This window comes from Mus pahari, chromosome 9 (assembly GCF_900095145.1).
Source record: "Mus pahari chromosome 9, PAHARI_EIJ_v1.1, whole genome shotgun sequence".
Taxonomy (NCBI): Eukaryota; Metazoa; Chordata; class Mammalia; order Rodentia; family Muridae; genus Mus; species Mus pahari.
The window spans coordinates 32,216,441-32,230,811 of NC_034598.1; the positions used below are offsets into that span (position 1 = coordinate 32,216,441).

The window sequence follows — 14,371 nt, forward strand, 5'->3', positions numbered from 1 at the left end:
CTTATGTATAATAATAAATAAATCTTAAAAAAAAAAGAGTTGACTTCTTTAGAGATCTATTTTTAATTATGTGTAAAGCTCTCTCTCTCTCTCTTCTTCTCTCTCTCTCTCTCTCTCTCTCTCTCTCTCTCTCTGTTTGTGTGTGTATGTGTTGATGGGTGCCAGTGTGTGTGCAAGTACCTGTGAAACCCGGAAAAAGGTGTTGGGTTGCTTGGAGCTACGGTCAGCTGTGAGTCCACCATGTGGGTGCCGGGGACCAACCCTGGGTCTTCTGCAGGAGCAGCAAGCGCTCTTAAGGACTCTGTCACCTCTCTAGAGCTGTAAGTTAGTTTTATACTGTGGACGCTTGAAGTAGCAGGAAGAATTTTGGTACACTTACTATATAGACACACAAGCCTAGGGCTCTATACCCAGAAGCTGTACAAATGGCCCCTTTGAGACAGTATAGATTGCAGCAGGCGGCCAGGCAGCCACTGCACAAACATGAGGTTTTCCTGCTGGCTGGGCTGTGTTCTCATGCTGGTTGAAGACGTGATATCCATTTTCAGGTTCAAATTCTTGCTGTAATAAACTCCAGATATTCCATTTCCCGTATTCGTCGCTTCTAATACTTTTACAATTAATACTAAAAAGAAATCCAAGCTTCGTCTGAGAGGGGATCACTTCCTTTTAAACATTTCAAAATGATATGTGTATGTGTGTGTCCATCCATGTGTGTGCGCATGTGTCTGTGCATGTGCACATACATGCTTTATATGTGTGCAGGTGAAAGGTGTCTTTCTCCTTCTACCCGTGTGGATGCCGGAAACGGGGGTTGACCACAGACCCTCAGGCTTGGTGGTAAGCAGAGTCACCTGCCGGGTCACCTCCATGGCCCTGGTGGGGGGGGGGGGCTGACTTCTTTACAGACCACTGACTACTTCTTAGTAAGCTTCAGAGATCTCTTTTAAGGGCTCAGATGGCATGTTTTAATATCACTAAACGGCCAAACTCACACCACTGTACCATTTTTACTTCCCTGTTTTAAAATGGTGGTCTTGTGGCAGCTCACTCCCATGACAGTGTCTAACAAAATCCAGCATAAGAGTTTAAAAGTATGACTGTGTGTTCCATTCACAGAGGAGCCCTTGGAAACAGGGCCACCCGGCTCATCCTAGGTCCACTCAATCAGACTCTTTGGGAATGGAGTCTGGGAAAACTTTTTATTTATTTATTTATTTTTAAACAAGCTTCCAATAAGCTATACTACTCCTGAGCTCCAAGGAGGTGCCACCTTCTTTGTGACAGGGTCTCATTAGGTTGCCCAGGCTGGTTTGAAATGTGAGGACTCAGGTGAGCCTCTGACCTTGGAGTCCAGGGGGGCAGGTGTCACCGCCCTGTTCTATTTTAATGAGGCAGGTACTTAATGTCAGTAGGAAAGTGTCTGTGATGCTAATGAGGGATACACATTCACAGGAAATGGATTCTGCCCGGTCTAGGAGGCAGAGGCAGAGAGGCAGAGAGGCAGAGGCCGGCAGATCTCTGGGAGTCTGAGGCTAGCCCTGTCCGCATAGGAAATTCTAAGACAGCCAAGATCACAGATTTTGAGACACAGAGAGATCCTGTCTTAAAAACAAACAACAGAAACAACAACAACAAAATCAAAGTTGGATGCCCTCTCTTAGGAGCACTGAACCCCGAAAATAACTTTCGAGACATTTTAGGAGGTCAAAGCCACCATTTGACCAATGGTATTTCTCAAATTAAGCAATGTTTGAACTGCTTTTTCTGGCCCCAACCTGTAATTTTAAACCACCTCCTCTTACAGGATTCGTTTTTAGATGTTGAACAAAGCTAGGCAATTTTTTGAGACAGGGTCTCATGCACTTCAGGGAGGCCTGAAACCCCTGATTCTCCTGCCTCCCACTCCAATGTATCAGAAGCACCTCGACGTGTGATCAGGTCCTAGTTCAAGGTTGGAAACTCTTGTTTCTTTACCATAAAAGTTTTAGACCTGGTATCCTGGATTAAAATATTAGCAAAACATACAGACTGAAAAACCATAGCAAAACAAGAATCTGTTGAGTTCTAGAGGGAATCTAGGCCATCCACAGCCCATATGGAGGTAATACTCTTCAAGCTGAAAAAGCTACATTTGCAATGTGTTTTTACTTCGGAGGGACTGAGACCAGTTACTGGGATGGGGTTGGGGCGGGCCTGCGGGAGGGGGTGTAGAGGTGACTTTCAAAATTCCAATCCAGTGTCCTAAAATTACAAAACTTTACACACAGAGCTGCACATTTACAAGCCAATGTCTCATATCCGGTTCTGGGTCCTCTGGCGCTCAGTGTATGTGTCATTTAGTGACCAAGTGAGCACAGTGACTAGGCTAACAAGCCAAGTAAATCCTGGCCACCGGGAGAGTGACAGATGTCCTAGCCAGAGCGCCTGCCTCCTGCGTAGTGACCCTGGGGACAGTACACACCTCTCCACACCACATTTCCCTTCTGCATTCAAATGGAGTTCAGGGTGGTGGAGGATATGGCGCTCAGGGTGGTGAAGGAATACCCCACACATCAGGGTTCCTCTCCCTTTCAGAGGCTCTCTTCCCCTCTGATTGTTCAGAGCCATCCAGGGCCCACGGCTAAAGCTTCCACTCCTAACCCTGAGGCACTGCTCTGAAACAGATGTGCAACGTGAGCTCTTTCCTCCTCCCCTCCCCCCTTCTCCCCTTGACTTTTCCTCTGCTTGCAGAGATAGGGACTGAACCCAGGACTTCATGCATGCAAGAGAACTCCTAACACTGAGACATATCTCTAACTCAAATTAAATTACTATTACGGAAGCACTGGGTAGTCTCAAGCAATGTAAGGCTTTGGACTAGTCAACCACCCAAACAGAGGACAGCATTAAAACAGAAAGCACAGGGCTGGAGAGAGGGCTCTGCAGTGAAGAGCACTGACTGTTCTTCAATTTCCAGCATCCACATGGTGGCTCACAACCATTTGTAATGGGATCTGATGCCCTCTTCTGATGTGTCTGAAGAGAATGACAGTGTACTCACATAATAAAATTAATAAATAAATATTTTTTAAAATATCCACAAAACACAGCCATTGAATGAAGTCGTGTTACACTTCCGATGCCACTTTGTCTCTTAGGGTTGGCCACATTGATTCACATGGCTTTCAATACCGAGTTACTTTTTTATGGTCTATCTAAGATATCAGATAGATGTATTATCTAATATAGATTATTTTCCTATCAGATAGATAAGAAAGCAATGTCTGGAGCTGCAGAAACATCGCAGTGGCTAAAGCACTTGCAGGAAAGAATGAGGACTTAAGTGTGGCTCCCCAGAGCCCAAGAGCCCAGATAAAAGTGGGGTGCAGTAACCCAGGCTTGTCATCCCACCACAGGTACTGAAACACAAGAAGCCCTGAGGTCTGTGAGGCTGGTCTACCCAGAGAACAGCGAGGACCAAAAGCCACCGATGTCCTTTACCCTCCTCGCCAACGCTGTGACACACACATGCCTCCTCCCCAATATTTAAAAAGGTTAAAGAGAAAGAGAAAAAGAAACCAGCTCTGCTCTGACAATGAAGGGAGAGAAGGAGAATGTAACCAGCTAGCTGTGCATCCCCTTCTAGAACCTCAAAAACCCTTCGGATAAATCTGCAGTTGGCCTTTCTTCGCTGGACTTACACCAGCTTTGAGGAAAAAGGACAAAAGACAGCCTGCCTGTCATTTTCTCAAAGGTTCTGGCCTTCTGTTCCAAGACTCGACTCGTCATGACAGGTGCGGCCCCTTCCCTGCCTCCATCTGTGGCCTGGCTTCGCAATAGCACCGGCCCCTATACTAGCAAGAACATATGGGCTGGGACGGGACCAGCCTCTCCTTCCTGTGGTATCTGCCTCCTGCTTGTCTCAGCTTGCTCCTTTAGTTATTGCAGGTAGCAGTGCCTAACCCACTCCAAGTGTTAAACACGTGTCCAATGTAAGGGCTGATACAGAGGAAAGGAATCAGGACACACACTCTCATGTCAAATAGATGATAAAGTAAATTCCATCAATCTCTCAAGCGTAGGAGCAGGACGCCACAACACCAATCGCTATACCCCTTTCTACCTTTGGGGCTAACTCGTATCCTATGCTGTGTTGGACATTCACTCACTTCTCTCAAAACCTGACAGGCCACATATGTGCAGTTTAACTATGTGGAGGCATTTAAAGATGTTGTCATACGATACACAGTTATGGCTGGCTTGCTTCATGCACAGCACTGTTGTTCTCTGAATACCTCACACCCCGATCTTCAAACACACAGCCATGATCAGGATTAGATTCAGATTTACAGTCAGTTCAACCATCCTGTACATACCAGTGCTCTACACACACACACACACACACACACACACACACACACACACACACACTCTTCCCTAAGCAACTCACCTATGGCTCTCCAGAGGAAGCATCTAACCAGTACAGTCAAGATCCCCCCTGGGGTTCCTCCTTGCCTCCTGAGCTCACGGAGGACCACACACTGTTTTCACGAGGCTGGCAGTTAATGGTGAACAATTTTAGAGGTGATAAAATTGTCCTTTATGGGCTGTCAAGTTGACTCAGTGGGAAAAAGCACCTACCTGTGCAAGCAAGCCAGCCTGATGACCTGCGTTTGATCCCTGGTACCCACATAAAAAGCTAGGCGTGTCACCATGGCTCATGGCTAGCTGTAACTCCAGTTGCAGGGGATCCAATACCGTCTTTTGATCTGAACGGGCTCTAGGCATGCACATGGTAAACGGACATACACGCAGGCAAGGCACCCATATACACTGAAAATAAAGTAAGCAAATTGGATGTGCTGGTGGTCATCTAAAACCCTAGCACTCCTACATTAAGATGAGGGATGGGAACGGGACTGCCTGGAAGTTCTCGGAGGAGCAGCCAGTCTGCAGTTCAGAGTGCAGAGCACTGACAGTGGAGGACCATGTGTCAACAAGGTGAGAGGTGAGAACACATACACTTGGGTCCTTTACAGCCTTCCCCCACATACTGTCAGTTTCAGCTTTGTGATTCATAGAGTAGAAAATCGGTACCCCTGTGGGGCAGTGGACCCTACCAGGAAACTTGGTAAAGTAGAAGGGGTTCAGAAACCCCAGCAACCACCTGAGCACAGTAGGAGTCACCCTACTCTCCTGCAGAAGGCCCCTCCTAGTTCCTGGACATCCACCCTCTGAGCTAAGCTGGAAATCTCCTGGTCCCAGTCTGTGGGCCACCTATGTTCCCGACTCCTCACCCCCCCACCCCCATTTCCAGCAGAGTTTGGACTCGCCTGAGCTTGGGAACCCCTGACTCTTTGGCCTCAGCCTGCCTTGTTTCTCATCTGGGCTGAGGTCCTCATCCCAGGTTACATCCCCGCACCCGCTGAGCAATGCACAGGAGCTTCCTGCAAGCCCAGCTCCTGATGGTGGCACAGGCTAAGTGCAGACTAGCATTATGTGTTTTCATCAGGCCAGAACGGAGTTAACACACCCTGTGGAGAGGTGGTAGGCAGAACCACATACCTCTTCTTCCACAGAATCATATTAAGAAAGCTACTTTGTTAATAATCCAGCCCCCGAGACTGTTCTCGTGCCTCTGTCTGTATCCCCTCTGCACACTTGAAGGCTGCTGTGCACTGTTAGTTATGCTGGAGACCAAAGCACTACTTTAGAAGGTGCCCTTATTTGAAGACACGGTGTTGACAGGGATATTCAAGTTAAAAGGAAGCCAACAGAGCAGGCTGTAATCCAGCAGCCATCGCCCATCTATGTGACAGATAAAAGGAGGGACCAGAAGATGATAACACCAGAGGCGGCTAGCAAACCCCCAGAAAGCAGAGAGGCTCCCAAGATTCCCGCTCGGTCCTGAGGACCTGACTTCTTGTCACCTTGATCTCAGACTTCTGAAGTGATCTCGTTTGTGGTTTTCTGATCTATCAGTGCCAGCAGTCCATACTTCCCAGAAAAGTGACGTGATAAGAGGTTCATAAAGCTGTCCATGGCAGAATGATTGATTCTGCTTGTGTGTACACACATCTATTTCCTAAGACTGGCACATCATTACTTGAAAACATCAACACACATTCTGCACGAGGACATCTGAACACCTCGTGACATACCATAATGGCTAGTACAAACATATGTCAACATCCTTCCTATGACTTTCACTTACGATCTTCTTGCTAGTTCTGCCTTGGTCACGCTTCTGACACTGGTAGCTGTGACCCTGGTGACATAATGGTAACCTTTGGCTTCATATTTCTAATCCATGGAAGTCCAAATCAGATTGTGTCTGCTTAGTCCCCTAAGCTTGGATACTTGGCACCTTGTTGGTGGAACTGTTTGGGAAGGACTGCGAGGTGTTGCCTGGTTGGAGGTGTGTCTAGGGCACCTTACAATCACCCTGTCATCTCCAGTGCACTCTCTGCCTCCTCCTTAAGGTTAGAGACAGGAACTTTCAACTGTTCTTGCTGCCATGCCTTTGCTCAGCCCTCATGGACTCTAATCCTCTGAAACCATAAACCTGACTAAATGCTCTCCTTTATAAACCACCTTGGCCATAGCATCTTATCGTGGCAATAGGAAAGTAACTAGTACACAGTCCTAATATCTTTTGGTCTGTATGGTGCTGGGGATTGGACCCAGACATACGATTGACTGTTTCCAGTTCTGGTGGCTGGCAACTGTAATCCTAGTGTTCAAGAGGCTGAGGCATGAAAATTTTGAGAGGAAGACCCTGTCCTAAATAAACACACTCCCCAAAGCCAAGCAACATACAAGCCACAGAGCGGAGAGCCCCTCCTCCAAGCTGCCCTCCAGCCTCACATAACTTCAAAACTCTGACGTGTCATGTAGAAACTCAGAAAATGGGGTACAATACTGGGACTACTGTAAGGCGATTTCTTAAATAATTCAGTAGTTTTATCACTCTTGAAAACATCTCTGTATGGCATAAAGGAAAAAAAAGATAGCTTGGTTAGCGGCCGTGTTTTCCACAGAGCATTCAGAGGAAAAGTCTATCCTAGTGAATTTCCTAACATCATTACAAGAATTCCAATGTCTCCCATAAGGGCACACGGAACAAAACAAGCCAGCCAGTTTTAGACGGATGTGCTAGGCAGGCGACTATATTTGCTAAGAGATTATTTCTATAGGACCTTCTGTAGAAAGGGAACGTACTCTATCTTTCTCCCCCCCCCCCTTTCTATTTTTCCTGAGACAGGGTTTCTCTGTGTAGCCCTGGCTGTCCTAGAACTTACTCTGTACACCAGTCTGGACTTAAGCTCACAGAGATACACCTGCTTCTACATCCTGAGTGCAGAGATTAAATGTGCATGCCCCACTGCCTGGCAAAATTCTGTTTGGTTCTCTAGACTGAGTAACTGAAATTTGAAATTTACTCAATTATTTACATCCTAGTACCCACATGTGACCACACTGGCCACCATAGCTTCCAGGTTCCTTCCTTCTCTTTTCATGGAGCCTAGGGGCTCTCGGCTAGCAGCAATTCTGCATATGAGGTGAAACGGGCAGGGCAGCATCAAGAGACATCTGGGGCTCTTAGAACCAGTGAAATGCAGTATGATGACCCTGGTCCTCATGAGCAGAGACCAAGAGTTCTGCTAAATACCCCACAATGCACAGCGCCCTCAGAACAAGGAAGTACTTAATCTAAAACATCAATAGTATCGAGTGTAGGAAAACCTGGCATAGGGCTGGGGTGTCAGCTCAGCCCATGACAGCACTTGCTGCTCTTACATAGGACTCAGGTTGGGTTTCTAGCATCCACATGGCACAACTTCTGGTCTCTGCAGGTGCCAGGTACTCACACAGCACGCAAACATAAATGCAGCTGAAGAAAGCAGAAGCAGGAGAAAGTTTTTACTACTACTACTGCCAGATGATATAATTATGGCAAAAGAGATGAAAACGTGTTAGTTATATAGAAGGAAATAGAGAACTCTCCATAATTCAATTGTGTATGAGAAGAACATAGTTACCAAACATCTGGATTTACAAAAAGTTAAGAAAGAAGGAAAGAAAGAAAGGAAGAGAGAAAGAAAGAAAGAAAGAAAGAAAGAAAGAAAGAAAGAAAGAAAGAAAGGAAGGAAGAAAGAAAGGAAGAAAGAAAGGAAAGAAAAGAAGGAAGAAAGTCAATATGTTTAAGAGCTGGGGATGCAGTTCAGTGGTAGAACACTTGACTAGTGTGTATAAGGTCCTAAGTTTGAGCTCTAGTAAGGCCCACATCACCAAGAACAAAGGAAAACAAATGGAAAGGTGGGAGAGATGGCTCAGTAGGTAAAGTACTTGCTATGCAAGCCTGAGGACCTGAGTTCAGATCCCCAGCATTCCTGTAAGAAAACCTGGCCTGGCAGATGCCCCTGTAACTCTAGTGTGTGGGAGGAGAGACAGGAGCATGGATTCCAGAGGTTTGCTGGCCAGCCAGCTAGCCAAGCTCAGAGAGATCCCAGGTCTCAAATAGTAAAGTAGAAAGTAACAGAGGAAGACACATGACATCGACCTCTGGCTCCATGTGCATATATATGTGCATACATACCTATCCACCACACACACCACTAGAACTATGACCAACATCCATGAGAGATGTAAAATCAGGTTAAAACATATTTCTATCCAATATTAAATAGTTCGAGTTTCCTTATCCAGTAAGGGGCTCAGAGAAGACCAACAAGAAATACACAGAATGATCAAAGCACACACAGATTGTTTAAATAGTAAGATAATCAATAAGTAAATATTAGGGCAATTATTCAACCTTGATAATAAGATATGAATTACAAAAGAAAAAAGACCTATCATACATTACTAGGAAACAAAACACCAGTATAAAATGTCAGGCTGCCTATTTATTTATTTATTTATTTATTTATTTATTTTTCCAAGACAGGGTTTCTCTGTGTAGCTGTGGGTGTCCTGGAACTAACTCTGACCAGGCTAGCTTTGAACTCACAAGGAGGCCTCTACCTTCTGAGTGCTCGGATTAAAGGCATACGCCACTACTGTCAGGCTGACAGGCTGCATCTTGATAAAGTTCTTGTGCTTTGTTGATGTAACAGAAGACATGAACAACTTTTTGGTAGATAATTTTGCAGTTTTAGACCAAGGATCATGAAAAATATAAAGTTTCACTCAGAAATCTTCCTCATGTACTTATCCTAAGGAATTCCTCAAAGCAAGTATATGAAGGATGCTGTGGTGATTTGAATAAGCTTGGCCCAGGGAGTCACACTGTTAGGAGGTGTGACCTGGTTGGAGGAAGTGTGTTTCGGGGGTGGGGGTGGGTGGGATTTCCTGGGATTTCCTTTGTCATTGATTCTCTTTACCTTGGACTTAGTCTCAGGCAGACTCTTCAGACAAAGGCAAAAAGCAGCCACATTTTTCAGCAAAATAACACAGAAAGAACCTCTAGGTCAGAGGTTCAATCCATTCAAGGCTGGGTGCATGACAGCATCTAGGCAGTGTATGAGGAGCTGAGGGTTCTACATCTTCATCGGAAGGCCACTAGAAGAAGAATGACTACCAGGCAACTAGGAGGAGGGTCTCTGAGCCCACCCCAACAGTGACACACCTACTCCAACAAGTCCACTCCTAGTAGTGCTCTCCCTGGGTCAAGCATAATCAAAGGACCACAGATGCCCACTGCAGAATTGCACCTATATTAATTATAGCATTCCTTATAAAGTATTATAGTATCCAACTTTTGTATATATAACTTTGATATCTAAACACAGGCTCAGAGGGTGGACAAAAGAAAACGAAATATAGTCTAAAATTTAATATGTAGGTATTTGGGTGGTACGTGCTTCCTTGTGAAAGCAGCTACTGGCACCTATAGAATAATTACTACCCTCTAGATGTTGCATGTGGACATTACATATAAGAATGTGCCTTATCTTATGGGGTGAGTCACAGTGATAGAACTGATATTTAAAAATCAGACAAGCTGGTTTGAATTTTGATTTGTGTACAATGCTATAACACAGAAGCTAAGAAAAGTTAGGAAAGGGTGTGTGGGGGGGAATTCCCTCCATCTGTGAGTAGTGCCTTCAGAATGTGAGGTACAGGCAGTGTATATGAATTTAGTATTATGAGGTATGCTCACGTTACCATTCCTTTAAAGTTGCTCACGTGGGGAGTTGGTTCAGAGGTTAAGAGCACTTACTTCTGCCCAGGACCAAATGGTTTTGGTTCCAGGATTCAAATGGCAGCTCACAACTGCTTGTATCTCCTCTTTCATGGGATCTGACATTGCATTCTGACCTCTTAGGTTTTCTGCAAAAGCGTGGTACATATACATATACTCAGACACACCCAGGTGCAGACAGACAGACAGACAGACAGACACACACACACAGAAGTTCACACACACACAATCCATTAAAAATCACTCATTTATTGGTCCCGTGATGTTTAAGTAAGTTGATTTTGTGACAATCAATTTAAGATAAGGAGACTTTGCTTGCTTGTCAAGCCTAAGTCCCTATGCTCACCCAACCCCTGGGACTCACGTGGTGGAAAGAACGAACTGACTCCCACAGGTTGTCCTCTGACACATTACCCCAAGACTACCCCAAAACGATAAATTTTTTTAAAAAAAGGCAACTTAAGCTCAGGTGGTACAGTCAGAGGGGTACACAGCTACTAAGTGGAGTCTAATGTATCATTCTTGTCCTCAGAGTTATACTTCAAGGTCTGCAAAGAACTGTCCCTTCATCTTGGGAGTTCAGGTTTACATAGGGTCTCTTGTTCTTCATGGTACCTCCAAAGGCTCATGCTGAGAAAACTGTCTGATCTTGTTTAGGCCCAGCTGGGCACTTCAGTAGGTTAGGAAGGAGATACACATAAATTCTACTTTACAGTGCAGAGTATGTGCCTAGGTCTGTGTAGCTATTAGGACAGCTTTCACATTTAGAGACAACCCAAGCGCAGATGGAAACACACACACACACACACACACACACACACACACACACACACACACACACACACACACAATGTTCCTTGACAAATGTGCTGGACCCGAAGTTCACAAAACACATTTCTTGACTCCTGATTAATACATGTTTTAATGAGCTTTTTTTTTTTTTTAAAGTCAGATTTGCATGCTTCTCCTTCACCCCAGACCTTCAATTCCACAGGCAGACCCCAGCAGGCGTGCATCCTTCCTTCAGTATTGGACTTAATGTTTCTGGGATTACAAAGTCTTCATAAAACAATGGCCTCTCTTTCTCTTCCTGCTTTTCTGGCTCTCACTCTGTAATCTACCCCGGCTCAGGTTTACACCAGTCCACCTATCAGAAATCTTTTCCTTCTTCCTCTTTGGCGGTCTAGATCGGGTTCATTCTTCAAGGTCTACTTTGAACAAACGTAATCTCTTTTGCCTTCTTTGATGACGCTCCAACCACAGATAATTTCTTCCTTGTCTAACACTGGGTATTACACTAGGTATAACCCTCATAAGACCTGACATTCTGACCTGTGCTGTAGATATCTGTGGATGTGAAATGTGTGTCCCATTAAGATCTCCTACGTGGTACTGACCTTTGTATTGGAGGTAGCACTGGAAACGTACTCCCTTTCACCAATTAACAAAATAAAACTAAAAATAAAAATCTTATTTGATGAATGTAAACTCAAGGTGTTCCATAATTTTCCATCATTGTAAATGGTCTAAGAGATAAAAAAAAAACAAACCCAGTTTTTTAATGGGGCATTTAATTTGAGGGGTTAGGCCAAAATAGTTGAGGGACTTCTGGTAGGCTAAGAAAGTATGCCTGGATTATGTGGAAACCCGAAGACTGCCCTGGAAGAGGCAAAACATAATTTGAAGGCACCCGTGGCATAACTTTATTTATTCGTGGTTTTAAGATGAATACAAGAAGTTCAGAGGCTTTAAAGGACATTTTATGAAATGGCAAATTTTGAATGCATTGCAAATTAGGTTACCTGGTTCACTTCCAAACGAAATAAAAGCAAGTTAAAAAAATTAACTCCCTCGTAGTGAAAATAATAATAATAATGCTCAAGTAATGTCATTTTCTCCCTTCAAATTATAAGCTAATCAGCGAGGCCTGTTAACCTCATATAAACATTTCATTAAGGTACTCAGATGACACTACTGCTACATGAATAATGAATCCCCGTCCCCAGGCTTTACCTAATTTACTGCCCTTTATTTGGTGGCTTTGCTTTAGAGCGCACCGGGTAAGGTGAAAGATGGGAAGAGAACCGGTTTAACTTGTATTCAAATACCTTTGCAGATTAAACAACACATCTCAACTTTTCCCCCTCCTCTCCCCATCCGCAGCTCTCGTTTGTATCACAATCACTGAACTGAGGAGATGACCCGAACAAAGGGGACTGGCACCTGCGCCTTTTCCATTGCAAACATTTCTTCCCATCCAGCGCCCTCGCTGGTCAGCGTTTGGCCGACCTTTCTAGCGCAGGCTCCTTCCCAGGTCACCTCGGGACCCCTGAGCAGGATTCTGCAGCCCGGGCTCTGACACCGATCTCTCCTCCTCCTACACGTGACCAAGCGGCGTGCGCCGCGGACAGACACCGCAACGCGGTAGACCTGGTGACAAAGGCTCGGGCGCATCCGGAGTCCCGCCGGCCTCCCGCGCTCAGCGTCGGCGGAGCCTGCGCAGGGCGGTGCCGCGCAGCACGGGCCGCGGGAGCGGGAGCCGCAGCCGGGAGCGCGCCGCGGAGCCGAGCAGAGCCCGCCGCGCGCAGCGCCGGGCAGCGGAGGAGCCGAGGAGCGGAGCAGCGCCCGCCGCGGAGCCGAGGAGCGGAGGGGAGGCCGAGGAGAAGCCGAGGAGAGCCCGCCGCGCGCCGGGGAGCGGCTCCACGGAGCAGAGCCCGCCGTCTGCCAGTCCGTCCGCCCGCGCCCTACTGCTCCCAACGCCGCCGCCGCCCCGGAGCCCCGCAGCGACTCGGACACGGGTAAGCAGGCCGCGGCCCGTGAGCTTGGCCCCGGCAACCGGGCCCCGAGCGTCTTACCCGCCCGTACTTACACCACGGCTCGGGAGATCATCCAGGACACCATCTTTTCGGCCGCTGGGCCGCTGACCGCAGGCCGCGCGCTCCCCGCTCGCGCTCCCCGGGGCCGCGCTGGCGCCCTCGGGAGCCGGCCCGGTGTGTGCGCGCGGTGCCCGGAGCCGCCCGGAGCCCGGTCCCCCGCCCGTCCGCCCCCGCCCGCGGCCCCGCCGGCCCTGCCGGCCCCGCCCCTGCGCTCCGCTGATAGGCGGCGGCTCCGGGACCCCGGCGGGCGCTGCGCTCCACCGACCTGCGCGGTCACCTCGCTTCCCCGGGCCCGGGGACTCCGGGCGGGCGGTGAGAGCTCGTGGGAGCCGAGGCGGGGGGCGGGGGAAGCCGGGATTGTGAAGTGTCTGGCTAGGTGCGGCTCCGGTGCTCACCCAGGCTCGGCAGCCAGGGCCTACCACAGGCCCGGGTTGGCACCGCGAGGCTCGTGGTGCAATGCAGGGGCCAAGGGAGAGAGCGTCGGGGGTCACGTTTGGAGTGATGGGTTTGCAGGGACGCCGAGGCTGTTCTGGGCCCCCTGGGACACCTTTTCCATCAGTATCAGCCAACTCCTGTCTGTCTTGCCTGGCCACACAACCTAAAACGTGGACCCATGATTTCCGACCCGTGGTGCTGTTTACAAGTGTCCTTATTTTTTTTTTTCCGTCACGCGCGCGCGCGCGTTACCTCTTAACACTGTCCAAAATTTTAAGCTGACCTTTAAGTTACTGTAGGTGTTTTTTTCTTGGTCCCCTGGTGGAAGCAATAGTAAAAGTTCTCTAAGCTAGAAAGAATAATGTCTGTAATGTGGTGCTTGGAGCCTTTAATTAAAGTCCTAGAAAATATGATGGCTCATTTTGGGACGTACTGTAATTTAATCTTTTTGTTCCCCAGTTTCCCCATAATAAAAAGAGGCTAATAATACTCTTGCTTACCCCCTGCTTTTCAAGGATGATGTAAGGTATCGCTAATTAATGTGTTTAGGAAGGACTCGGATTTGCCTGGGATGGTATCAAGGGACAGGGATAGGTTACCATGAGTGCCTCGTAGTTCATGAGGCCTATAAATTAAAAAGAATTTTGGCCATGAAAGAAAGCATTAGGGGAGGGATGGTGGTGATCTCTTGTGATCCCGGCACTTTGGAGGAGGCGGAGGCCTGCGGGGTTTCCTTCCACGGAACCAGGAAGAGAAGTCCTCGCTCGAGCGACTTTCTGCTCTTCCGTTCTTTTTTTTTTTTTTTTTTTTTTTTTTTTTTTTTTTTTTTGTTTAGATTGTGTGTTTTCATTTCAGGGGCTGCGCTGTTTGC

General features: G+C 47.1%; 2 protein-coding genes across 4 annotated transcripts in view; one reads left to right on the forward strand and one right to left on the reverse strand.

Moving 5' to 3' along the window:
- The window catches only part of Reep3 (receptor accessory protein 3), an 88,154-nt gene that overhangs the window by 70,864 nt on the left and 2,919 nt on the right, over positions 1-14,371 (reverse strand). The window contains exon 2 of the mRNA XM_029542388.1: positions 13,059-13,663. Within this exon, the coding sequence (XP_029398248.1) occupies positions 13,059-13,663 (605 nt within the window). The remainder of the gene's footprint in view (positions 1-13,058; positions 13,664-14,371) is intronic.
- The window catches only part of Jmjd1c (jumonji domain containing 1C), a 159,992-nt gene continuing 158,381 nt past the window's right edge, over positions 12,761-14,371 (forward strand). Inside the window, exon 1 of one of the 3 annotated variants that reach the window (XM_029542095.1) lies at positions 12,761-12,987. The gene's annotated coding sequence lies outside the window, so the exon portion shown is untranslated. Of the gene's footprint in view, positions 12,988-13,303; positions 13,378-14,371 lie in introns of those variants that run through there. The other 2 variants (XM_029542090.1, XM_029542091.1) reach the window with 2 other exon arrangements.